General features: G+C 39.1%; 1 protein-coding gene across 17 annotated transcripts in view; it reads right to left on the bottom strand.

Annotated features, from left to right (window-relative positions):
• The window catches only part of SMAD1 (SMAD family member 1), a 76,821-nt gene that overhangs the window by 7,528 nt on the left and 42,252 nt on the right, over nt 1-27,041 (bottom strand). For all 17 annotated transcript variants that reach the window (XM_072724760.1, XM_072724765.1, XM_072724761.1 and 14 more), the window contains 3 exons: nt 9,558-9,815; nt 6,723-6,839; nt 3,296-3,517 (listed from right to left, as the gene is read on the bottom strand). In XM_072724760.1, coding sequence (XP_072580861.1) covers nt 3,296-3,517; nt 6,723-6,839; nt 9,558-9,815 — 597 coding nt within the window. The remainder of the gene's footprint in view (nt 1-3,295; nt 3,518-6,722; nt 6,840-9,557; nt 9,816-27,041) is intronic.

Genomic DNA, 27,041 nt, shown 5'->3' with positions numbered 1-27,041 from the left:
GGTAATTTTGGCTTATTTCCATTATTGATAATTCTACATTTGAATACTCCAGTCAAGGCATCTGAAACAATTTTAAATAACAGCATTCCCAGAATCCTTATTTTCTTCCTGTGTTTTTTTTTTTTTTTTTTTTTAAGTAGGTTCCACGCTTGGCATGGGGCCCAATGTGGGGCTTGAACTCAAGGCCCTGAGATCAAAACCTGAGCTGAGATCAATAGTCAGATTCTTAATCCACTGAGTCCCCCAGGTGCCCCTCTTCCTAATTTGTAATAGAAATGATCCAGAGTGTAATGACTTTTTAGTACTTTGGGGTAATGGTCAACTTTAGAACTTAATTAAAAATATAACCCTCCATCCTGAATATACGTAAAATTGTGTTTGTATACAATTTTCAGGGTTTAGAGATCATAGTAGGGTATCTATATGTTATGAACTTAGGTTTTAGCATTTCATCATCAAATGTAGAGTTTAGGGTTTGTTTCCCCCCACCCCCAATCATATAAAGGAACTATCTATTGATTCCTGTTTTAGGAGGTTTTTTGATTTTTTTAAGGATCAAGTGTTAAACTTTATATCAAATGCCTTTTAAGCATTTATTAAATAACCACTTGATCTGGTCCACTGTTCTAAATTTTATGGTAGGTAATTTTTAAAAAAATGTTTACTCTGGAAATAATTTCAAACTTTTAGAAATAGAACAAACAGCCAAAAAAAAAAAAAAAAACCAGAACAAAGAACATGCATATAACCACTGTCCTGATTCATCTATGGTGACAATTTATTCCATATGTTTTATCATTTGCACCTCCTTCCCCTCTCTGCTTTCATACACACCCTCATATACATTCTATATATATAGATAGATAGATGTATATATACATATCCACATATATATGTATAGTTATATGTGTGTATATATATATATCCACACATAGATACATGTATATGCATGTATCTATATATATTCTGACATAGGATTTGTTTTAGATGGATATATAATCATATACACACACACATTTATGTATGTATTTCTTAAGAATAGGGATGTTCTTCTATATAGCCACAGTACAGTTAGCAATGCTAGTGCATGTAACATTGATATAATACTCTTATCTAATCTACCACTCATGTTCTAACTCTGTCTGCAGACCCCAGTAAGGTCCTCTGTGGTCTTTTCCCCCTTTTCTGGTATAGATCACGTTCAGGGTCAACTTATTACACAGCTGACATATCTTTTTAATCTCTCTTAATGTGGAACATCTTTATACCTTTGTCTTTTGACATTGATATTTTGGAAGAATACAGTTCCTCCTCACCCCCCCACCTCCTTTTTAAAGATTTTACTTATTTATTCAGAGACACATGGAGAAACAGAGGCAGAGACACAGGCAGAGGGAGGAGAAGCAGGCTCCCTGCAGTGAGCCTGATGTGGGACTCGATCCCAGGACCCTGGGATCATGACCTGAGCCAAAGGCAAATGCTCAACCACTGAGCCACTCCGGCATCCCCGCCTCACTCTTTCTAAAAGAATTTTGGCTTTGTCTGAAGTTTCCCCATGATGAGGCTCAGATTTGCATTCTCAGTTGCAATTCTGCATAGGTGATGTTACTTCCTTCTCAGGGCATCACATCTGGTGGCATATGAGATCTATCTGTCTCTCATTGGTAATGATAATTTTCATCTCCCAGTCAAGATGCTGTCCAATGTTTCCACTGTATAGTTACTGATTTTTATTCTCTGTTGTACCTAACAGGCAGTCTGTGTGGAGACACTGTAAGACCTTGCAAATACCCCAATTCTTGCAAAAAATTTCTCTGCAAATTCAGGAATACACTGAAGATTCCTGACGGCTGCAAAATGATGACTTTCCAACTCTAGCACTCACTCTACATTTACCAACCAGCCTTCCCCATTCATTCTTTATCTACTTATTATTGGCATGGACTTACAAATTACTATTGTTTTTCAGTGGTTTAAAATCCATAGCTGGGTAATCCCTGGGTGGCTCAGTGGTTTAGCACCTGCCTTTGGCGCAGGGCATGATCCTGGAGTCCCGGGATCGAGTCCCACATCAGGCTCCACGCAGGGAGCCTGCTTCTCCCTCTACCTGTGTCTCTGCCTCTCTCTCTCCTCTCTTTCATGAGTAAATAAATAAAATCTTTAAATAAATAAATAAATAAATAAATAAATAAATAAATAAATAAATAAATAAATAAATAAAATCCATAGCTGTACTCAATTATTTTGGTGCTCAAACTGTCCCAGAATTGGCCAGGGGAAGCCCCTCCAAGTTGGCTCCTGTGACATGCTCCATCTAAACATTTCCTTGCTTTCTGATATAACAAAATGTTCCAGGGTCATCTTTGTCTATCTGTTCTGGCCTTGGAGTCGGCGCTTTTCCTGAGAAGCCCTGGATCCTCCCAGTGGGAACTGGTGTTAAGAGATGAAAAGCCGAGCAGCAGATGTGCTTATTGCTCCTGGGCATCTTTGCCTGTTAGCCCTTTCAGCAGACAGATCAGAAACCATATGCATGTCTGAATCCACCTATCTAAGTGCACACACACACACATACACACATCCATGAGAACATAAACATGCATATACGCATATGTACACATATTCTTAAATCATGATTTCACTCTGATACCACCATGGGGTTTATTTTTGCCCTCCTCTACACTGTATTTTTCTTACTCCACAGTGAAAAGCCAGGTTCTCAGCAGCAACCATACATTCAGTCATTTGCTTAACCTTCTCTCTATAAGTTTCATAACTGTTTCATTCATACTGTTACAAGATAATCAAGTATACTAACAAAAAAGAGTTCTGGATTTGTTTGCAACCACTCTACCCTACTTGGCCCAGACTGAAGATAATATAGCCAAACAGGACATTCATAGCTTATTCCGGATTAGTGCTTTCTTTTTTCCTCCCGAGTTATGGGGCGCATTTGAAACACATTAGGTTTTACTCGTTTTTAACTTATTATTTAGTTTTAGGTTGTAAGTCACTTTCTAACAGCTGTTTTTATTCTTCAGCAAAATCTAAGATAGACTAGTGCCCCCTGCCCTTCCTCCAATCACTATTTCAGCTAATTAGTATCAACTCCTTTGGGGTGGCAGACCACAGAAACTGCTGATTGGAAAGCAAGTAACTTCCAATATTTGCGTACTGGAGCCAGTGTTTATTACCAGGTGTTTGCTATACGAATCTGCTCTAGGAATGACTAGGTCAGTTCTAGGGGAACAGGGACACAGCAGACAAACATCTAAAAAAGTTTCAAGTGCAAACTCACCTTTTCCAATGTGCCGCCTAGTGTTTTCAATAGTGGAATTCCGATTAACGTTGGAGAGCAGCCCAAGGCAGAAACGGTTCTTATTGTTGGAAGGATCGGTGAAACCATCCACCAACACACTTGTGGAGGAGGCATGGAACGCTTCACCCACACGATTATTGAGCTCATAGTAGACAATAGAGCACCAATGTTTAGGTTCCTCATAAGCAACTGCCTGAACGTCTATAAGAAAGAAAAGCTCACAGTCAACCTCGGTAAGTGCCTTGGGCTCTCAAAAACTGAAACTGTATTGTAAAATTGGCTCCGGATCATGGAATGAAGATATGGAAAAGCAAATGCTATTACAATGTATACGGTTTCTTGATGAGATCTAAAACAGGTACTCCTTACTATGTGTGACATTCCTCTTTAATTGGAAAATAATCTCCAATTACTATCAGATCCCCAGAATACCAGCTAAGCAAGCATACCAAAGCATTTGCTGAACACTCACAATATGCTACTTGCTCTGTCATATGCCAAAATGGAAGTCACCCCCACCACAGATGCTGGCTCCCCATCTAAAGAAACACAAGTGGCAAGTGAAAAACAAATGGGAAGAGCACAATAGAGGACAGGAAATGTGCCAAAGGTGCTGGCAGAAAAAGGGTGACTTTCAACAAAGCCTTCATAGGCCTATGCTTTTTCAAAGCAATGAAAATCAGTTTCTAATTATTGATAAGAAGTTCCTTTACTTCACATTCAGCTGCCAATAACCATCACGGCCACGGCTCTGCTCCGGTCCTCAAATGTAGGAAGAAATCTTGCCAGCTGGCCATTTTTACAGAATGAATCATATCTCTCTCATCCAGATTTCATGCTAACTTCCTTATATTTGCTTTAAGTCATGCAGAGCAGGTGTGTTTTGTCTCTCCATTCCCAGAATGGGCCAACAATGGAAATTACCCAACTTTACTGACAGGATGCAGCTTGTTAACTCAAATCTCTTAAGACTAACAAATCTCCAAACAGAACATGCTTCTAAACATTTGCAACTAAAAGGTTCTAAAGATAAGTTCCTTCTGTAGTAAAACCTCTTATACCACTGCTTTAGAGATTCCAGGAATACAAACCATGTATGCCCAGTATGCCCATACGTAATGATCTAAGGTTTACGAGGTCCTGAGTGTACAATTGTAAAAAGAGAAAGAATATCCAAATTAGAAGCTTAAGCTAGAACTGTTTACTTCTGCGTTAACATCAACCTCCACAGATATCACAACATACTTAATTTTAGAATTTGGTAAAGAAAACAAAGATAAAGATCATTTTTAAAAAATCCATGCATATGGTAGCTGCTCTACACACTTAGCAGGTGAGCCAAAAACAGGCATACACTATTTCTCTACTGAACAATTATCCCAGGTCAAGTTGCTATATTTCAAAGAGCAAAATTTTACTGATTTAGCTAGTGCTAAAACTGAAAGGAAGGCTGTAACGTCATTAGAGAAGGCTTTTTATAAGTTATCAGGATTGTTTAAGATACTATCCATTTAGGGCAGCCCGGGTGGCTCAGTGGTTTAGCGCCGCCTTCAGCCCAGGGCCTGATCCTGGAGACCTGGGATTGAGTCCCACATCGGGCTCCCTGCATGGAGCCTGCTTCTCCCTCTGCCTGTGTCTCTGCCTCTGTGTGTGTGAGTCTCTCATGAATAAATAAAGAAAATCTTAAAAAAAAAAAAAAAAAAAAGATACTATCCATTTAGGTCAGAGGACGACACATTTTTTTCTGTGAAAGACCAAAAATATTTTGTGGGCCACATGGTATCCACTGTAACTATTCATCTGTGCCCTAGCAGCGTTAAAGCTGCCACAGATAATATGTACTGGACATAGCTGTGCTCCCATAAAATTTTATTTACAAAAACAGGCAGCAGGCTGAGTTGGTCTGTGGACTGTAGTATGCGGACTCCTGCTTTAGGAAAACCACCAAAGGTAAAAGAGTAACAGAAAGGCCAACATTCCTTCCTTAGGTAGATATTAACTGTAAACTTATTCTAATGGGGAAATTTTTTAAAGCTATTTAAAGGAAAAACCTTAAAGCAATTTAGAGGCCTATTTCCTGAAATCAGACATTTTAGGCTTAACCGCAATAGCTAATAGGGCCCACACTCTCCTCATCATACAGTTGTGCCGTGCCCATTCTCTCCTGCTATCCTGCTTTTGAAATACAAATTCCAGAGATGTGTAAGACAGGATTTTTTTTTTTTCCTCAACCAGAATCTTTATTTTTTGGTCCATAATTATGTTTGGGAGCTTGTTCTAGACATTACGAGAAACACAGAGCCAATAAAATAGATGGAAAAATATTTTACAGATTAAGAAGGTATACATTCCAATTTATTATACTGCACATCTTAGAAAGGTTGAGTTTATGGTCAGATTTTAAGAACTTAAAAAACGTAAGCAACCCTGACAAAGTCTGAGGTATCTGCCATTTTAATAATAAAAAAAAAAAAAATAGTAAGAATGAAATGAGACCAATGCCTTGTAATGAGATCCCAGTGTAGCTTCAATTTGCATAAAATGCTGCATATTGAAATGATCCATGCTACATGGCACCAGCCAAACACTTTCTTCTGTGAGAGGCTGTTTGGGAACGGTTTTCTGCAACAATGTGGTCATAATCTCCTACCCCTGTGCTCAGGGATCCTCCAGAAGTTCACTGACCCAAGTTCTCTACTTGTCTAGGCCCACCCCACTTGCCAGCACAGAATGACAGCATTCTCCCCTCAGCTGCTGCCGGTGGTCACACAGGGCTGGAAACATACCCACCCTCTCCCAGAAAGGCAAAGAAATGCTCCATTCTGCTTAGAGGTTCTGCTTATATGTTCTTCCAGGTAAGAACAGGAAAAACATATACCTTGATCCATTTTTGTAACACAATTTTATTAGAAACAAATACAGCGAGAAAGAAACAAATGTTATTAGTTGGTTGCAGTTGCAGCTATATATGGATGAGATCTAGAAAATAATGATACTTATGAATATCTATCCTAACAACAAAAGAACCTTTGGAAAGCCGTGTTATATGAACTTCTAATTTTGGAAATCACCAGTGACAACTCCACTTCGGCAATATTATTGTTTCTTAATAACCCTTTGTCCTTCCGCTTCAAAATACTCTTTTACCACAAATTCAAAATTATTAAGTATTGTGTTCTCAAGAGAGGACTGAACAATTACACTTAGGCCTTCATTAGTTCAATCAGTGTGTTTGTTCTTCATATGAAAAAGATTTTGTAATCCAAAAAATTCTATCTAGCTTCTCTTGCTGTGTTCTTTCTCCTATAGCTATCTTTTTTACAGAATAAACATTTGGGAGGGAAAGTTACATTTGGACAGATAAACTTTAGACAGTAAAAGAGGAATAAACAGCAATCTATTTTACCTCCTCTGTTGATTTCTGAGGGCAGGGAAGGTGCCATCATATTTGTGTCCATTGGCTGAGAGCCATCTTGGGTCATGGGGTCTTCAGGAGGAAGGTAAGCAGGTGGGGGCGTATCAGCTACAAGAGTTAAAGAAAATGATTTTTTTCTCCATAAATAAACACACACTTAAAAACATATATTCTGTGAAATTCTTGAGATTTAAATTGCCCATTTCAACCTCCCTATCAGAAAATAGCTGCTACAGACACTGAACTGGGTGTATACTTTTTGAAAGTGACTAACATCTCATCATCTGGTACAACCATAGTGAACATTCAGTGGTATGAAAAGCACTGTATGCCAGTAACAGAAGCTGTCTGCCTACTAGGTTCAGGCTGTTTTAAAATAATCAGAAGAACACTTAAACACACTTTCACACAAGCCACTTTGAGAGGACCTGTGCATTTCATAGTTTCACTGGTGGATGGGAAACCTTTGAAAGCTACGTAGGATTTCTTCTTCTTTTTTTTTTTTTTTTTTAAAGATTTTATTTATTCACGAGAGACACCAGAGAAAGAAAGAGGCAGAGACACAGACAGAAGGAGAAGCAGGCTCCATGTGAGGACTGGGACTCGATCCTGGGACTCCAGGATCACGCCCTAGGCTGAAGGCGATCCTGAGACTCCAGGATCACGCCCTAGGCTGAAGGCGGCACTAAACCGCTGAGCCACCCTGGGATCCCCAACATAGGATTTCTTAAAAAAAAAAAAAAAAAAAGCTTCAGGGTCTCTTACATTAAACACATAGGCTCCCAGGAATTTACTGAGTTTCATTACAATTTACTGATTTAAACTGTTAATTTCTCATGACTTTAAACAATCTGTTAAGAGTACCTACTTAATAATAATCATTAGTTTTAAAACCTCTAGGAGCTGAATAATAATCAGTTTATCACAGCTATGTTCTAATTCAGATTTTACATATGTTTCTTCTAAGAAAGCTCACAGCCAGCTGGCAATAAGAGGCAAACAGCATGACTTCTGAAACAAAGAACACTAATATAGATCTTGTGTTTTCTTAAGTTAAATAAGGGGTACGGGTTGCCCACAAATAAGCCTTTGTGATCAAAAAGCAAGTGCTTCACTGGCTATTGTGAGCCCGTCTAGCACATGTGACAGAGCAGGGAACAAAGCTTTACCTTAGGGAGCCATGAATAACTTGGATAAGTAGCCTAGATCCCTAAGGGCAACTGGGGAATACAAAAACTGGCTGATACTGCTGCTCCTTTACAGTTTTTTAGAGATTTCTAAGACTGACTCTCCAGCTGAGTCACAACCCAGTAACTTCCACTGTCCAGCTGCTAACCAGTGAGGGCTCACAGCACAAAGACAGGACTAAGGGGATCTTATCTGGATGCTTCTGTCACCCTGTCTCCAGCTTCTTCCCTGCAGCTGTAACACCGACTCTGCTTTGCTTGCAGCCAGGAATGAAGACAAAGAGCATCCTGCGAGACCGAATCCAGTAAATTTCTGCAAATGAGCTGGTGAGAATATCACCAGCACCCTATGGCAACAACACTACTGCATAGCTATGGGTGATACTCTACTTTTCCCACAAGTGCCTTTTCTCACCCCTGGCAGCTTTCTCTCTTCCACATTTCCTTTATTTGGCTTGTGCCTTATTCCTTCACAGCCAGGAACAGAGTGTAAACTCAAGCAAAAATCTTCCAGTTTTTCATTTTTGGGCCTACCCTGGGTTTGCCATTGCTCAAAAGCTTCTGGAACTGTCTCTTCATCACTAACCTGGTTCACCAAACCCGATGGGTTTGGGAGACAGTGGGATAAATAAGAAATCATCAGATGATATTTAGTTTGACTTTTAAACTAGTCTATATTCTCAATGCCCTGCTTCATCCTAAACAGTTTTGGATGGAAAAACAAAATGCTGCAGAATAAAAGGCTCAAAAAGAAAAAAAAAGTAATAAATAAATAAAAGATAGCACTATCAAGTATGTACCACTTTTCAATTTTTTAGGACATACCCAGCACTGTTGTCAAATTCACATTTACTTAAAAACATCTCAAGTGGCCTAATAAACAGGCTTGCCCACCCATTTCCCTTCTTGAAATGTTAATCAGTGTTAAGTACATCTTTGTGTAGAGTATGCTCCTTGAGGTCTACTAGCAAGAAATTTGGCACTAATTATTTTTTTTGTGAGATGCTTGCTTACTAACCTATAATTTGAAAAATATAATGCCGTAATTAATCATTTATTTTGATAAACATTACACCATCAGTTAAGCCTAAAAAAGGAAGATAATTGTTTTTGTCTTTGCTAAGTTAAACAAGCAGATGGTCTCCAGTACTTCTGCTGCATTTCCTTTGTTGCTAAAGTATATGTTTCTTGGGATTACATCACCACTTAAATGAATTTGATTAAGTGGGTGGGGGGGTGTGATCCCTCAGGAAGTATCTTTTCTGAGATTGCACTTACAACAGGGCTTTTTCCATTTTCGGCAAATGTGTGCAACACATTATTTTTCTCTTTCTTTTATCAAGAGCAAAGACTGTAACAATTATGCCACTCCCAGAAGGATGCAGCTGTTTCAAAACCCTTCAAAATAAAAAATAAAATATATTCAAGCATCTATGTCTGGCAAATAAAATAGGACATTTGCTTCCTTGACTACGAGGTCTCCCTTCAGCCACAGCAGTATCTTGCAACCAAGAGCAGAGCACCAGGTACTAGAGCTGAAGAGCTCTCGGGTAGGCAGGTGTACCCAGCTCCCTCTGATGCTTGCAGCGGCAGCAGCACCATCTACTTGACTGGAAAATCACTGAACATTTCAACCTACCTGGCATCTGGAAAGGGCTTCCTGGGTCTGAGCTGGTGGGCGAGTGCGGGTAGGTACCACTGCTGCTTCCAGGAGAGTTGGGGTAGCTGCTACTAGGGGAGTGAGGGAATGGATGGCTGTTGGGTTGCTGGAAAGAATCTGGAAAAGTGGCGTTGAGCGGCATGTGAGGCTCGTTTTGTCCTAAGTTACGGAACTGAGCTAATAGGCTGTGCTGAGGATTATATTCGCTGTGTCTTGGAACCAGCACTGGAGGAAGAACTGGAAAAAGGGAAAGAAAAGAGAAAGACAAACATGAAAATGATGAAAATCTGTAATAACGTCACAGTAGAGCAGAAACATAATCTGTAAGTAACAATAAATTATCTGAACCCTGCCCTGCTGCCAGCTCAAAAGCATCATTCAGATGCAAAGCCATTTTCTACTCAGGAATAAATGCGGTAACAAATAGTCTCTTTAGAATTGCTGTGACTTGTGCTCGAGATCTGTAGCACTAACAAACTGCTCAAGAAAAGCGCAGGACACTTGTTATGTTCAAAATGTTAAGGTTCCCGCTTCTGAATTTTTCCATTCACTGAAAACCAAAGCACAATTAACATATGCCACCATCGACAGTACCACGTTTACAGCCTCCATTGATAAGACGTTACATTTAAAGAGTTAATATTTATTGAATGGTATGAATTATTCATCACAAATGTTTTAAATTGACACATTTAACTCACTTTACAACAAAAGGAGGCCCAGTATATTAACAAGGAGAGGATAAATACAGCTGGCAGCAAAAAATCCAAATGCTAATAAAGGTAGTTAATTAGACAAAATACAACATCTTGGGGACAGACTTTATGTTGTGTCCAAGTAGTCATACTTCACAAAAAATTTTTCCTCTGAGGATATTAATGCATTTAACCCACTTCTCAGTAACCCTCAGAACTACCTGACAGGGAAAGGAAGAAACGGGTCATACAAATCACATTTTGCTAACTGGATACTCAAAGTATAAAGGTCAAAAACATCCACACCACTGGAGAATGAAAGAAAGCAGCTCAAGTCACTAATAAGCTCTGTATGTTAGGAACCTAAGGAGTTAATAATTAGCATGGTTTGCAACCTCCAGAAACCTCTAGAGGCAAAGCCACTATAAGTTATGATGCTTATTAAAGTGAAGGCCTGGCTAAGAAGCCCTAACTGGGTTAGATCCTCAACTCCCCACTACAGTCTCCAAACGGACTCCCCAGGAAGGAAGGCCGTCAGAATCCCTACTACTCTCATGGCCTTGGCTAGAAAAACCACCCATTTGGAAATCTGCACGAGGAAAAAGGAGGAGATTTAAAATCCGCTATTGTTGTTGGGAGTTAGAATATATTCTCTCGAGAGGATGCGGAGAAAAGGGAACCCTCTTACACTGTTGGTGGGAATGTGAACTGGCGCAGCCACTCTGGAAAACTGTGTGGAGGTTCCTCAAAGAGTTAAAAATAGACCTGCCCTACGACCCAGCAATTGCACTGCTGGGGATTTACCCCAAAGATTCAGATGCAATGAAACGCCAGATACCTGCACCCCAATGTTTATAGCAGCAATGGCCACAATAGCCAAACTGTGGAAGGAGCCTCAGTGTCCATCGAAAGATGAATGGATAAAGAAGATGTGGTTTATGTATACAATGGAATATTACTCAGCCATTAGAAATGACAAATACCCACCATTTGCTTCAACGTGGATGGAACTGGAGGGTATTTTGCTGAGTGAAGTAAGTCAATCGGAGAAGGACAAACATTGTATGTTCTCATTCATTTGGAGAATATAAATAATAGTGAAAGGGAATATAAGGGAAGGGAGAAGAAATGTGTGGGAGATATCAGAAAGGGAGACAGAACATAAAGACTCCTAACTCTGGGAAACGAACTAGTGGTGGAAGGGGAGGAAGGCGGGGGGTGGGGGTGAATGGGTGACGGGCACTGAGGGGGGCACTTGACGGGATGAGCACTGGGTGTTATTCTGTATGTTGGTAAATTGAACACCAATAAAAAATAAATTTATTATTAAAAAAAAAAGAATATATTCTCTCAAAGAAACAATTATGTTGTGGCATTAGGAATTAAGTAGATTTTTGAGGGCTTTTCAGGGAATCTATCTGTAACTTATACCATTTCTGCAGGAAAATGTGCCCCAAACACTTGGATTATCACTTATTCATGAGCTGAACATTGTTTTTCTTTTAAAAATAGGTTTTTGAAGGTCTTAAATGGTCTCATAACTCTATCTTAAATTGCTAATCGGTAAAAATAAATTCCCCACTAACTGACTCCTTAAAAACAAATCTTTTTAGTAGAATAAATGTATTTCCTTTTCTGTACAGTGATGGAATCTAACCCAAATTAAGTCACCAAAAGCATAATTACTCCTTCTACATTTCAACAGTCACCTGAAATATAGGCTATTTTGTTGAAGAAACAAATTCCTAATGGTCATAAAGGCCCCCCCTGGGTCAACAAAAATCTACATTCCAAAGTAAACAAAGGCTCTGAAATGGCACAATACCTTTGAATTACCTATGCAACACTGCAGCTTGAGTTACTACTTTCCAACTTGCCTTTCATGGTCATCTGAATTCTGATTAGTGCCTTTAAAGTAGGGTAAAAACTGGCCTCTAAACCCTACCCCCAAATGCAGCACCAGACAACACCCTGAATCCATCCTCTATCTTGACTCTTCAGAGGATCCCCCCCGCCCCCATATACATATACATTCTACCTACTGGAGCCACTGTTTCAGCAACTCCTATTGCCTATAATTTTAGAACCAGGAATTTGCTTCTTCTCATTGCCCACAAATGACAGTGGCAGCAGGAGGCAACGTACACCTGAAGTTCATGTCTAGTACCTGTGTTCCTATAGTAACTCTGTTCTGTGCTGTGGTGGTCAGTTCTATGGACCGAGCCAGCCAGGCATCCCAAGACAAGTATCTTTTAATAAACTTTAAAAAAAGTATCAAAAAAAAAAAAAAAGTATCAAGGGGCACCTGGGTGGCTCAGTGGTTGAGCCACTGTTGGTCTGCCTTTGGCTCAGGGTACGAACCCCGGATCTTAGGATTGAGTCCCACATCAAGGTCCCTGCAGGGAGTCTGCTTCTCCCTCTGCCTCTATCTCTGCCTCTTTCTCTGTGTCTCTCATGAATAAATAAAATCTTTACAAAAAATGTGTTGAGATATCACGCATCTATAGTAAAATGCGCAAGTATTCACATAAATGGAATATATACTCCTGTGTCTGGTGTCTTTGGTTCAATACTATGTCTGTAGGATTCAATCAATGTTTTTATATGGCATCTTATTTTATATATATATATATATATATATATATATATATATATATATATATATATTACAATTTGTTTACTCAGTGCCCTTGTCTAACCTCCTCAGAGGCTAATCAATTTCTTTTTACCCCCTGGTTTATCCTTCCTGTATTTCTTCTTGAAAAAGTTAACCTGATAAATATGTACTTTTTAAAAGATTTTATTCGTTCGTTCGTTCATTCATTCATTCATTCATTCATTCATGGGAGACACACAGAGAGAGGCAGAGAGCTAGAGGGAGAAGCAGGGAGCCTGATGTGGGACTCGATCCCCAGACCAGGATCACGCCCTGAGCCAAAGGCAGACGCTCAACCACTGAGCCACCCGGGCGTCCCAAATGCGTACTTTCCTATTTTGTCTTTACTACTAAAAAGGAAAGTAGCCTACTCTACATATTATTTTGCACTGCTTTATTCACTTATATCCTAAATTAACTTTCTAGTTTAGAGAGATCTTCCATATTTGTTTTTACAGGTAATGTAGCACCATAGTTTCTTCAACCAATCTCCCATGTCTTGGCAGTTTACGGTATATTACCATTACCATAACCCTGTAATGAAGAACTCTGTGCACATATATTGCAGTATTGTTAAAGGAGTACCTTCAGGGTAAATCCCTAGAAGTGGCCATTCTGGGTGAAAATGAACATATAACTCTGTTAAGTACCCCTTTCCAGGGGTTGTGCCATTTCACATTGCCACTGGCCACATATGAGCGTGACTTTCCCCTCAGAGCCCCCAAGACAAGACTTATTTTGTCAAGATTTTTTTTTAAAGGAATTTCCTTCATCTTCTAAGATTTTATTTATTTAAGAGAGAGAAAGAGAGAGTGCAGTGCATATGGTGGGGAGATGCAGAGGGAGACAGAGAATCTCTAGCAGACTCATGCTGAGCATGGAGCCCAATGCGGGGCTCGACCCCACGACCCTGACTGAGCAACCCAAGTACCCTATGATTTTCATTTTTTGCACAATATGAGTGAGAAATGGCATTTTGGTGCAATTTTAATTTGCATTTCTCTTATGGTGAAAGTTGAACCTTTTCCATGTATTTCAGGGGACATTTTAATATATTTTTTGCAACTGGTCTGCTTGAGCCTTTTGCTCATTTTTTAGTCTTTTCATTTTTCATTTAAAAAATATGTATTAGAGATATTAGCCTGTGCTATTTTATATGTTACAATATTTTATCACAATCTGTCATTTGTCTTTTGACTTTGCTTATGTGAAAAAGTTTATTTTTTATAATCAAATTTATCAATATTTTCCTTTATTGCAGATGGACTCTGAGTCATAAAAAGGCTTCTCCTACACCCAGACTGTCAGGAGGAATTCAACCATACATTCTTCTAGTGCATACAGAGTTTCCGATTTTACTTAGATCTCTGATCCATCTGTAGCTCAGTTTTATTTGCTCAGTTTTATTTATACATGAGGAATAGATCTAATTTTATCTTTTTCCAAATGGTTGGCCAGTTGCCCCAACACCATTTATTAAAAAGCCCATCTTTGCCCCAATGACTGGATATACCACTTTTTTGATAAAGTTCCATATATGTTAGGGTCTATGTTTAGACATTCCATTCCATTCTATTCTAGTCAGTGCCCCACTACCACTGTGTTAATTATAGAGGCTTTAAGTTCTAATATCTGATAGGGCTAATCCCCTTTCACAGTTCTTTTTCAATGTTCTGCTTACATGCTTACTCCACATCAACTTTAGTTACCACCCTGTCTACCTCCAAAAAAAGGAGATTTTGGTGCTTTTACAGGGGTCACAATATACTTACAAATTAACTTAGTAAGAATACCTTGATGTTCAGATGTCCTATTCAAAACCTAGGAAGGTTTCTTCAAGTCTACTTTTGCATCTTTTAGGAATGTTCCATGTTAACTATATTCGTCTGCTCAGGCTGCTGTAACAAAATATCACAGACTGGGTGGCTTAAATAATAAACATTTATTTAGTCAAAGTCCTTGTGGTTGAAAATCTGAGCTCGAGGTGTTGGCAGGTTGGTTTCTCCCAAGGCCTCTCTTCTTGGCTAGCAGATGGCTATTTTCTTTTTGTGTGTCCTCACACAGCTTATTTCCCTGGTGTCTCCCTGTATGTCCCAATCTCCACTTATAAGGACACCAGTCAGACTGGATAAGGACTCACTCTAATGGCCTCACTTTAAATTTTTTTTTTAAATTTAAATTAGCCAATATATATTACAACATTAGTTTTAGATGTAGAGTTCACTTATCTTTTTAAAGGCCCTATCTCCAAATACAGTCAAATTCTGAGGGACTCATGATTAAGGCTTCAAAATACAAATTGGTGGGGGAGGATGAACAATTCAATCTAGAAAACTACATTAAGTTTTATACATTTCATTTATTACATTTACTCCTCTATTTTTTCTGTTGCTACTGTAAATGGAGTTTTCTCTTCCATCATATCTTCTAACTGGTAACTACTTTTATATATGAACGTTATTGATATTTCCACGCTTTTATATACTGCCACCTTGTTGAATTCTTTTGTTGTCTTAGTTTTATCACTGATTCCTTACAGAATTCTCCAGGTAAATTATCATATCACTGACAGAGTTTTCCTTTTCCCTTCCCAATTGTTTTCTCTTGTCTAGTCGCATTGGCTAATAGTGCCAATATAATGTTAAAAAGTACCAGAGACCGTGAACTTTCTTGAAGTATTCTGGACCTTGGTGGGAATGCCTCTAGTATTTCCCCTTAGGATGCTGACTTTAGGACTTTGGTATATACGTTAATTATGTTAAGGAAGTTGCCATCCATTGCTATAGTTCAGTGTTGTTATTAGGAACAGGCATTAGTTTTTTAAAAGATTTATTTTGAGAGAGAGAGAGAAGCAGTGCATGTGAGGGGGGAAGGGGCAGAAGAAGAAGGAGAGACCATCTCCAGCAAACTCCCCACTGAGCGGGGAGCCTGACTTGAGTCTCGATCTCATAACCCTGAGACCATGACCTGAGCTGAATTCAAGAGTCAGACATTTAACCAAATGAGCCACGCAGGCACCCCCAGGTGTTAAATTTTTGTCAGAGAATTTTTCAGCATTTCTGGAGATAGTATTATGATTTTTCTTTTTAGATCTAATTAACAGGATTAATTATTCTTGCATTCCTGGCATAAAACCTGCTTGGGTCATGAAGTATTATTTTCTTAATGTGGGCTGAGTCTAACAATTAATATTTAGAAATTTTATGTCAATATTCATAAGGGATACTGATTCGTTTGTGTGTCTGTGATCTTTACCAGGTTAAAAAAAAAAAAGCTTTTTTGGTAAGAGAGAGAGAGAGAGAGAGAGAATAAGCAATGGGGAGCAGCAGGCAGAGGGAGAAGTGGGCTCCCCGCTTGGAAAGGAGCCCAATGCGGGACTTGATCTCAAGAGCTTGGGATGCAGATGCTTAACCAACTGAGCCACTCAGGCACCCCTTTTATCAGGTTTTGATATCAACGTTGTATTTGCTTCATAAATGTTTCTGTGGGGGCCCCTGAGTGGCTCAGTTAAGTGTCTGCCTTTAGCTCAGGTCGTGATCTCAGGGTCCTGGGTTCGAGTCCCATGTCGGGCTCCCTGTTCAGCAGGGAGTCTGCTTCTCCTTTTACCCCTACCCCCTTCTTGTGCGTGCGTTCTCTCTCTCTCTCATGCTCTCTCTCTCAAATAAAATCTTTAAAAATAAATAAATAAATGTTTCTGTGCTCAGAAAGAGTTTATGTTCCTAACCAGCCTCTAAATGTTAGGCAGACTTCCCCTGTTCAATTATTTGGACTTAGTGCTTTCTTGTGGAGTAGTTCCTTAATAACTTTCTCAATTCTTTGTTCCATAGAAATAAATTTAAACTTTCTACGATTACTGAGGCTAATTCTGGTAAATTGTATGTTTCCTGGGAAATTATCCATTCTATCTAGGTTTTCAAATTTACTTGCATAAAGATATGCAGAGTAATCCTACAATTAAGTTTTATATCTTCTGTATCAATAACTGTTTCCTATATCTTTTTTATATATATATATATTTACGCTTTCTCCCCATCTGATCTTTTTTTCTTAATTACCTGATCCTCGGTCTTTTTTTGAAACCAGGATTTGGATTTGTTCATTTGATCTTTTTCTTTGTTCTCTCATTAGTTTTTGCTTTTATCTCTACTCTCTCTTTCCTCATACTTTGATTAACTTTGTTGTTCTTTTCCTAGTTTTTCTGACTGGAAGTTTAAAATTAATCTATTGTTTTTATTCTTTCATTTTTACTGACATAGGTATTCAAGGCTATGAATTTTCTTCTGATCACTGGTTTAAATGTATCCCATAGATTCTGATACGCAGGTGTTTTGTGATCATTATTTTCCAGTTGGTCAGTTTTACATGCTCTTTTGACTCTTATCTGTTATCTATACAATCAATAGTCTTATTTTGGTTTTCTCCTTTTCTATTCTTCTATTCCATTTTTAAATTTGCACTTTACTACTTTGTCAGAACATCTTAGGTTTACATATTATTTTTCCAACTATATCACCAATCTTATTTTTGCCTTATCTCTACAACTTCACAACAAGATTTCCCCAGTCATCTCTTAGTTGAATAAAACTACCCCATCAGACTTCTCAGAGAGAACTCACTTTAACAGTATCCATGAGTGCATATTTAAAACTTTCTTTAATCTTAATACTGAAGGGGAGTTTGGCTTGCTTTTGATTTCCTTAAGCTTTCTGAAATGCTTTTGCACGGATGCCAATTTCTGTGTGATGTTTTTGAGAAGTCTGGTTTCAGCACATTCTTGCCTTTACAAGCTATGTACTCTTCTTGCCTGGAGGCCCTGAGGACTTTTCTTTGTCTTGAAAGTCTAATACAGTTTTACTAGGGTTTGTCTCAAAGTTCATTATTCTAGATGTTTTCCCAAGTAGTTGGTAGGTCCTTTCAATATGGAAGTTTAGGTTTGTCTCTAACTTCTGTTCCTTGGTCTTTAAGAACGTAGGAGCTCCAATTATACATATGTTAGATCTTCTTTGTTGTCCATTCCAAATGCTTTCACTAAGACCCTTACAGACTTCTTTTCAAATCTCCAATTCGTTGTTTTCCTGCCTTCTTCAGTAAATCTTATTACATTTTAGTAAGAATCTTGTCTCCCTTTGGCACACTGCAACTTATTCTTTATTTATTAAGTGGTTTTGTCTTAAAATTTATTTCCTGAGTTCTATCACTTTCATTGATTTTCTTCTAATTTTTGTCCATATATCTGTACTTAGTTTCTGAATCTCTGATTTTTCCTCCAAATGCTTGAGGATATTTATTATGAAATGTTGTCTTACACTGACGTTCAAGCCTCAAAGAAAATATTTGCAAATCACATAGATGATAAAGGATTGTATCCTGAATAAAGAACTTTAAAACTCATTAAAAAAGAAAAAAACAACAAAAAATCCAATTAAAAATTAGGCAGAAGATGTGAAAAGAAGATGGACCATAGAATCATCATGCTTAATGAAATAGGCCGACACAAAAGGACAAAGATTTTGATTCTATTTATACAAAGGACTTAAAATAGGCAAATTCATAGATACAAAAAGTAGAATATAGGTTACCAGGGGCCGGGAGAAAGAATAAAAAAGGAGTTATTGTTTAATGAGTACAGAATTTTTGCTGGGATGCTAATAAAGTTTTGGGTATGGATAGTGGTAATAATTATATAACATTGTGAGTTTATTTAATGCCATGGAATTATACATTTACAAATGGTTAAAGTAATAAGTACTATGTTATATATATTTTACCACAATAGATTTTTAAAAATTATTATTATATTGCTGGCTGTAAAGTGGTATAATCGCTTTGGATAACATCTTGGCAATTTCTCATAAAATTAAACATACCTACCATATAAGCCAACCATTGTAAGTATTTACCCAAGCAAAATGAAACACATATCCATACAGATGTGTGTTTTATCTGTGATAGCCAAAAATTGGAAACAAATGTCCACTGACAAACAAATGAATAAATTATGGTATATCAATACAGTAGACTACTATTCAGCAACAAAATGGTATGACATACTGATTCATACAACATAGATGAATCTCAAAAGTGCTGAAGAAAGCAGACAGTAAAAGGAGGTAGGGGCGCCTGGGTGGCTCAGTCAGTTAAGCGGCTGCCTTTGGCTCAGATTCATGATCCCAGGGTCCTGGGGTTGAGCCCCACAATAAGCTTCCTGCTCAGCAGGGAGTCTGCTTCTCTCCCTCTCCCTCTGCCCTTCTCCCTGCTCATGCTCACTTGTGCGAGCTCTCTCTCAAATAAATAAAATATTTAAAAAAGAAAGAGTGTATACTGTGTAATTCCATGCATATAAAATCTAGATTATGCAAACCAATGTATGGTGACAGAATGCAGAGCAGTAGCTGCCTGGGGATGATGGTAAGAGCTGGAGGGAGAAATTGCAAAGATGCAGGGGTAAACTTTTAGAGGTGATGTGTATGTAAGTCTTCATTGTGGTGATATTTTCACAGGACTATGTCAAAACTAATCACGTTGTACATTTTAAACATGTACAGTTCATTCTGTCATTGTTTCTTAATAAAACTGTTCAAAAAATAAATGTGAAGAGGCAATTTAAAATTGTCTTCTACCAAGTTTTAAACATGGCTAAGATACTCTATTATTAATTCCCTTTTCCAATCCTATCTTCAAAGTTTTAGAAGCATTACTCTGAGCTTTTCAATAGTATATTAATAGCCAACTAAAGCAGCTTTGTCCTACTGTCTCTACTTCTGGCACCATATAATGTGTATCTCCCAATGCAGAATCCCCATCCAGGAGAGGAATTCCAGTTGGTTATCACAGACACACCAGCTCTTGTGGTGAAAACCAACTTAAGAGATCAAAAGTAAAGAGCTGCAAGAAAGCTCCATGTTAAAGTGCAGATAACATTTAAGAGTGTTTTAGATCTTCTTTAGATCTTTGAGAGACATTTTTGCAGTATTCCTCAACATTTTTTACCAAAGTGAACACCAGTGACAGAAAGTGAACTCATCTGGGATCCCAGCAGCTCCACTAGAATTGTGAAATTACACTGAAATTGGTTCTCTGCCTTACCAAATTCATACACACTTTATGCCCTATTTCTTATTACTTACCAAACACAAAGGTGATATTTTAAGTAACTTGCCATCAAGGAAAACTGATACTGCAAGAAGACGTACCCTGTTACCTACGGCTCTGAGTACTCAAAATGCCACACTTCGTTGGGATGGGTGGTAGTACCCTAGACTCTGAATGTATGAGTTTTCTATTTACTAAGTGTCACAATTCTTTTTAATTTAATTAATTTATTTGAGAGAGACAGATAGACAGCATGAACAAGAGGGCCAAAAGGAGAGGGAGAGAATCTTAAGCAGACTCCCCAATGAGCTTGGAGCCTGACATGGGGCTCAATCAATCCCAGGACTCTGAGATCATGACCTGAGCCAAAACCAAGGGTTGGCTGCTTAATTGATTGTGCCACCCAGGTGCCTCTCAGTGTCACAATTCTTAAGTTATTTATTTCTCGGAAAACTACAGCAAAGAAGTGACCAGTAACAGCAAGAAGGGAGACAAATAATATGCAGAATAGACTCTAGAACTAAGAGCATTTACATATAAGCAAGGAGACACTTATCTAATTGATCACTGTGTTCCACAATATTTCATTAATATACTACTATCACCACAAATATTTGTTCTAAACCTGGACCCCTGCTGAGCATGTTCTATTACTTAAGAAGAGGGCTTACAGGGTAACTTAACTAAGGTCACACAAGAAGTATCAACAATTACGAAGGCATGGAGCACTCTTCAACCATGATGTTCTACTGCCTCAATGACTCTAAGTCTCCAAGAATGTTCAATTATGTCCTATACTGTTTAAGGGATGGGTAGGTAAATTCCAGAAGTGTTTCTTGACAAATTAAAGTTAAGATCAGCTAATTTAAAGGAAAAGCTGTAGTCTAATTTAACAAGTTCGGTTATGAGGTACTTCTAACTCTCTGATGATACATAATAAATAATTATCAAATCTGATTTTTGTGAAGACCTAGAAGCAGGATGTCTCTATGTCCCGGCTTGCCTGGCACAGTTCCAGTTTGTATGTGCTGTCCAGGGGAATTATTAAGAGGTGACCCACTTCCCTCTCAAAAGTGTCCTAGTTTGGACAACGAATTATATGGGCATCCAAACTATCAACAATAATTGATATTGTCAAACTCCTATTTGAATTCAAGAAAGGAAAAGGCTGGGTCTGGGATGTGGAAGAGCTGCTAGTCCTAGAGAGAAGAGTCAATGTGAAAGAGACACACGGAGGCTAGCGGTGCAGGGTTGTGCCTACGCGCACACGCTGCTCTGAAATGACGGGCTCCAGGCCCCACTCACTTGTGCAGGCCCTAAAGAACAATGCTACTGCCCCCTCCCAGATGTCTCTTCACCCTGCCACCCCCCAGACCCTGGTCCCTTCATTCAGGGAAGATTAAGAGATCTGTTTTCTACTGGGGGAAAAGGAAAGAATAAACATACAGATGAATACCCATGTTAAAATGCAACTTCCATGTACAATTCTTATTTCTTAGGCAAGAGGTTGTTGATGAACTAGCTGAAAGAAACAGGACTGGCAAACTCTGGGGCTGACTCCAGTCAGGAATGGGAAGGGGAAGAGGATGAGAAATGTCTTTAATATTTCTTTCTGTGTTTCAGGCTATTTCTTTTTTATGGAAGCACAGGCTCTTCTGGGGAACCAACGTTTTCTTTGGTGTACCAAAAAGGTTACTCCTACTTGGCAATTTCAAACAGTGACTCAAATTTGTGGCTTCTCTTCCAGGGCTGCTCCTGGTTAATTTGAATTGTAAGAATCTCTTTGGAAAGAGAAGCCCAACGGTAAAACACCTTTCTTTACACACACAATTTCTTTTTGATTTCAAGCACTTAAAAATCAGACTGTGTTGTGTCATTACTATATTCTAAGAGTCCTAACCCTGGTAAGACTCTGACTGGCTTCACACCACCTCCTCAGGTGTATTTGGGGGTGGATGGGGGCAGGGAGAAGACTCAGGCAATTTCACAATGCCTCCTTCCACCCACTTGAAAATCCCTCATTGCTGTTAAGTCTTTAAGAGGAGGAAGCTCTCTTCCTTTCTTTTCCTGACTAATCAAGGGGGAGGAAGGTCAGATGGCTGCCTTTTCTCAGAGAATACATCTTAGAGATGTATGCTGCTTTTCAAAGTTTTTAGAGGTCTCTTTTAGTTAAAAAAATAAATAAAAACCCCTTCTCAGTTGACAGGGAAACCAAACTAAGAAAGTTTCAGGAAGCGAATTTCAGGAGACATTCATGATTCTGCTACTGGACTCTGCTTTTCTGTGTTGCCAAGACACAAGGAAAAGGCATGAAAAAGAAACAGCTAAAATTGGAAAGAGGAGCTGAGCTCTGGAAAGCATTCATGCACACCCTGTAGGGTTGTGAGCTTTTTCAAGATTTTGAAATACTGCTTGAAATTCTATCACCAAGTCAGTGGTAGCCTAGTAATGAGACTAAGGCTGACAAATCCCTACCTAACTTGTGACGCATCAAATGCTGGTGAACAAGTTTTGTTTTGTTTTTTAAACACACGAGAGTTCTGATAACAAAGTGGTCAGGCCCTTGCCTACATTTGTCCACATACACATGGTGGCTAACAAGCTAGATGCTATCCCCTGGTACATAAATGCTTTTGAGTTCTGAAGGCTTGGAAAAGGCATTTAGGTAACAGGACATACAAGTTCAGCCTTGGCTAGGATAATAACTACTTTCCTGACTTTGAACAAATCACTTAACTTTTCAGTCTCAATTTCCTGACTCAAAAAAAAAAGGACCCGAATTCCAAGGGACCTTCCTGCCCTGAATTCGCAAGTCTTCTAAGGACAGTGCTGTTTTATGTACATCTGGACCTTCACATGTATAAAATTCAGCGCCAGACCCCATCTCTGTTGGGTCTCAGGACACCTCAGGTCACCTCAAGGTGGCGCAGGGCTAATCAAAGAACGGCCCAAGAGCCACTCCAGTGGCTGCAGTTCCCATGTGAAAACAAGGGACGGCAAAGCTGCCAGAGCAGCTGTGCCCAGTATAATATCTGTACTAGACAGATGTCCCTAGATACAGTGTGTGTTCTGTGACCTTCTAAACAGAAACATTTCAAGCAGACAGTGATGGAGAGGGGAAGACCACTGGAAAGTTAACAGTATATGCATTTATGAAATAAAATTCCTCACCTCGGGATGTATCAGGAAGAAAAGATTCTCAGAACCTTTAATCAAGGTTAATTAAGTTTGAAGAGAAAAAAAATATAGCCCCAAATCCCCGAGTGCTGGCATTTTATCTTTTTGTTTGCTTAGTGGTGGTAAGGCACCAGTAAGGAGGGTTTTGAAATATTAGTGTTCACTGAGCACTACATGTATGCCCTCTGAATACCAACAAAGGGCAAGGGCCTGCACATGGCACCGTGGATGCGGAAGCCACTGTCCCAGCCTCCGTGGAGGTCCTAACAGCTCACCAAGTCTTCACAACTGACAAGGAAGCAGGCTTGGCCAAGCTCAGTCATATGTCCAAGGTCACCACAGCTGCAGCACTGAGGGCCAGGCTTTGAATCAAGGCCTGCACATCGCCACCATGCTGCACTGCTCAGCCCTGAAAAACTGGAAGGAGATTCAGGAAGTTTTTGCTAAAAATGCTCTTTCCATTCTTTTGTTTAGTTTTTTGGGGGGGAACATCTTTTTTAAAGTTACGACCATTTTTGCCTAAAGGGAGTAATTTCTTAATATCTATTTTCTAGGAATATATCAATTACTCTTAAGTACAAACACATTAATAGAAAACAAATATGTGAACACAGTTTGAATCTAAGCAAAGACATGAACTGCACTCAATAACAATACCTTCAGGCTTAAAAGAAAAAACCAAATGTTAAATTTACTTAAAAGTAGCCTGTATCCAACTCAACTTTGAGAATTCAATTTCCTAGACAGTTCCAGGCCAGTGATTCTTTCTGTATCCTACAGTGCTTTCCTTGAAAGACATCTTATCTGTGAGATTATATGCCCACAGTACATCTTCTGTGACTCTATGACCTAGCCCAGATTTCTGTTCCAATCGCCCTCTCTTCACTCAGTCATCCTGAGCTTCTTGCAATTTCCATCTGCTAGTTTCATGCTTCCATACCTTTGCTCACTTAATCATGTTTCCAAGTCTTAATTAAAGGAAATGTCATTTCCTTTATGGTGCCCTTCTTTTGTTTTTCTACACCCAGTAAAAATGAATTCTTCTGTTCTTTGTGCCCCACTATTGCCTAAAGAGACCTCCATCATAGCATCTGTAACATTTTATTGCTAATTTGACTCTACCTCACCCAGACCCTAAACCCCTAGAGGGTAGAACTGAGTTTTGGGTTTTTTCCCTTCTGTATCATTCAATGCACAGCACAGAGTAGATTCTTAATATTTTTTTTCAATTAGTGTATGTTTGTGAATTATATTACTATTCCCAAACTACTTTGGGAAACTACTATACTTACTGTCATAAGCTGATTAATATAGACCAATCTTTCTCAAAGTTCTCATACTACCTGCATCTGAATTAGCAAGATAATTGTTTAAAAAGGCAGATTCTTTTGCCTCATCCCAAGTATGCTGAGTCAGACTGTCCGGGAGTCTGGGTGCAGGACAGTGAGGGGTTACTGTAGGCACCAGCAATGCAGGACTGGGCAGCTGTGAAACATGGAACATTCTTGGTCAGGTGGCATGGTAACATGGAAGAAGTGCTGGTTTGGGATCAAGACCACCAAGAGTGCCAGCTATATGAGCTAGGCAGTATAAGTTCTTACCTGTTTTTCTCGGGATAACGGGATAACGAAACAAGCTCCGCAATGGCTCTGTGAAGCTCCATGGCTGCGGCACAGGGCAGGCTCTAGACTAGACGCTGGCTCCCTCCCTGTCTCTTCTCCTCCTACTCTTCCCCCAGATTCCTTTCCTTTGCCGAATGTTTATTTGCTTAACTACCATAGAAGGAAGGTGCTATGTTATTAGAGCTTCAGAGTCTGTTAGAGGAAGAAGAACTTCAGAGTGTAAGCTAAAAATACCAGGGGGAAAAATCCTTCATAAGGTGTATACACAGCAGAACAACAATTAGAGGCCGATTTTAGCTTTAGATTCCAAAACTGGAATTCCTGCTCAATTTCTTGCTAGCCAATTATCAGAACCTCACTTTCTTAGAAGTAAAATGGGAATAACAGTACTTCTCTCAGATTTTTAAATTTAACCCTTACATAGTGCTTCACATAGGACAAGTGCTGTACAAATAACTCCTTTCGTTCTCTTAACTCTGACCCAGGCACTGTCATTACCTCCATTTTACAAAAATGGACACTGGGGTACAGAAATTAACTTGCCTATGACAATATAACCAGTAACCAGTGGAGACAAGATTCAAATGTGGCTCCAGAATCTAGGCTCCTAACCACTGAGTGAAGGTGTCCTCCTATGTCACACAGGTCAGTTCACGGGTCACAAAGGCACTCAGTGAGGGGCAGTTACTGTTCCACAAGCAGTGGCTGGCTAGCAGGCCTTGTGTGCTTAATCATCTATTAGACACTGCTGACATGTAAATGACCATCCCCAAGGGTCAAACCAGGCAGTGTGGCTTAATTTGTAATTGCAGCTGAATGTAATTAGTTCTCATTCAGAGTTCAAATTTGATTCTATTAAATATATTCCATGAAACAGATACTTGTTATCTAATGATGAAGATTACTGACCAATGGGAAATAAACACACAGAAAGCCTCCAGAGACACCTGAAGCACAGGGGCCCCTCACTGTACTGTTATGCACTCTGACTTCCAGCCACCGGTATATAGTTCAGATCACAGGCTCTGCTACTAAAAATGTAGTGCCTTTCTCCTTCACTAGAGAGAGAAAACTGATGGGGGCAGGGGGTGGGGGGGGGAGGGAGGAGCTACTTCTCTGGGAAAGCAGCACAGTGTGGTGGTGAGCACCATAGATTCTGGAGTGACTTCAATCTGAGCCCCAGCTGGCCCGTTACAGTAGTGTGACAACTAGTTTAAGTGCATCTCTGCGGCCCGTTGGTACTTCTACCTCTTACAGTTGTGGTCAGTGTTAAATGAGAATACATGGGATGTGACAAGCACAGTGCCTGGCACACAGCAAGTATAAAAAGTAACTGTTTTAATTTTCATGGTTACTCTTATTATTATTGTAACTATTGTCATTAGTTTTCCAATGATTTGTTTAGTGAAAGTTTACTTACATTATTAATTTCATTTTTTAGTCTGCAGATGTACACAGAAGTTGTGTTCCTTATTTTAGTCATGTTACATTTCAAGAATGCATATAGAGCCTTTTCACAGGCATTATTTAATTCAATCCTTGCCATAACCCTGGAGAGTAGACTCTATCTCATAGGTTAGCAGGCAAATTCAAAAAGGACAAGTAGCTGGCCCAAGGTTGAGGATACCACGTGCCCAAATTTTAGTCCAGGCCTTCAGATCCGAGACTCCTCCCAACTTATTTTAACCTTACAACTAAAGAGAAATAAGCAAGTGCTTTCAATAGCCTTATTTGTTCTGAATATCCTAAAGAACTCCACTCCACATTTACCAGTCAGCAGCTGGCATTGTACCGTGAATAAGAGCTCTCTCCTTTCCCTCCATTAATTTATCATAGGATTCCTGTTTCTAGCCCTAAACAGTTGATAATTATTTTCTGTCCATAATTATTTTGTTGATCAAATTGTCTCTGATTAAGCTATGGGCAGCCCCCTGCAGGCTGATCCCTATGTCCTTCTGACATGCTCCCATCAATTGTCTTTTCTCTACATAGCTCATTTTAAAACTAGCTCTTCCTTTTCCTATTTAAAAGTTGTAGGTTATATTGTTTCAAAAGCATTTACCCCAAACTGTTTCCTACCTTGGCCATTATACTTAAATATCTGCCTGGCACACCACTATACCCTAGATAAACAGTTTAGACACTCAAGGAAGGATAGTCACAGAAAAAATACTGCTAAATCTGCTAAAGAGCTAGCTAGACATAACTGTAAGGGAAATGA

This window comes from Vulpes vulpes, chromosome 10, assembly GCF_048418805.1.
Source record: "Vulpes vulpes isolate BD-2025 chromosome 10, VulVul3, whole genome shotgun sequence".
Lineage (NCBI taxonomy): Eukaryota > Metazoa > Chordata > Mammalia > Carnivora > Canidae > Vulpes > Vulpes vulpes.
This window is presented reverse-complemented; position numbering and strand designations above follow the sequence as displayed.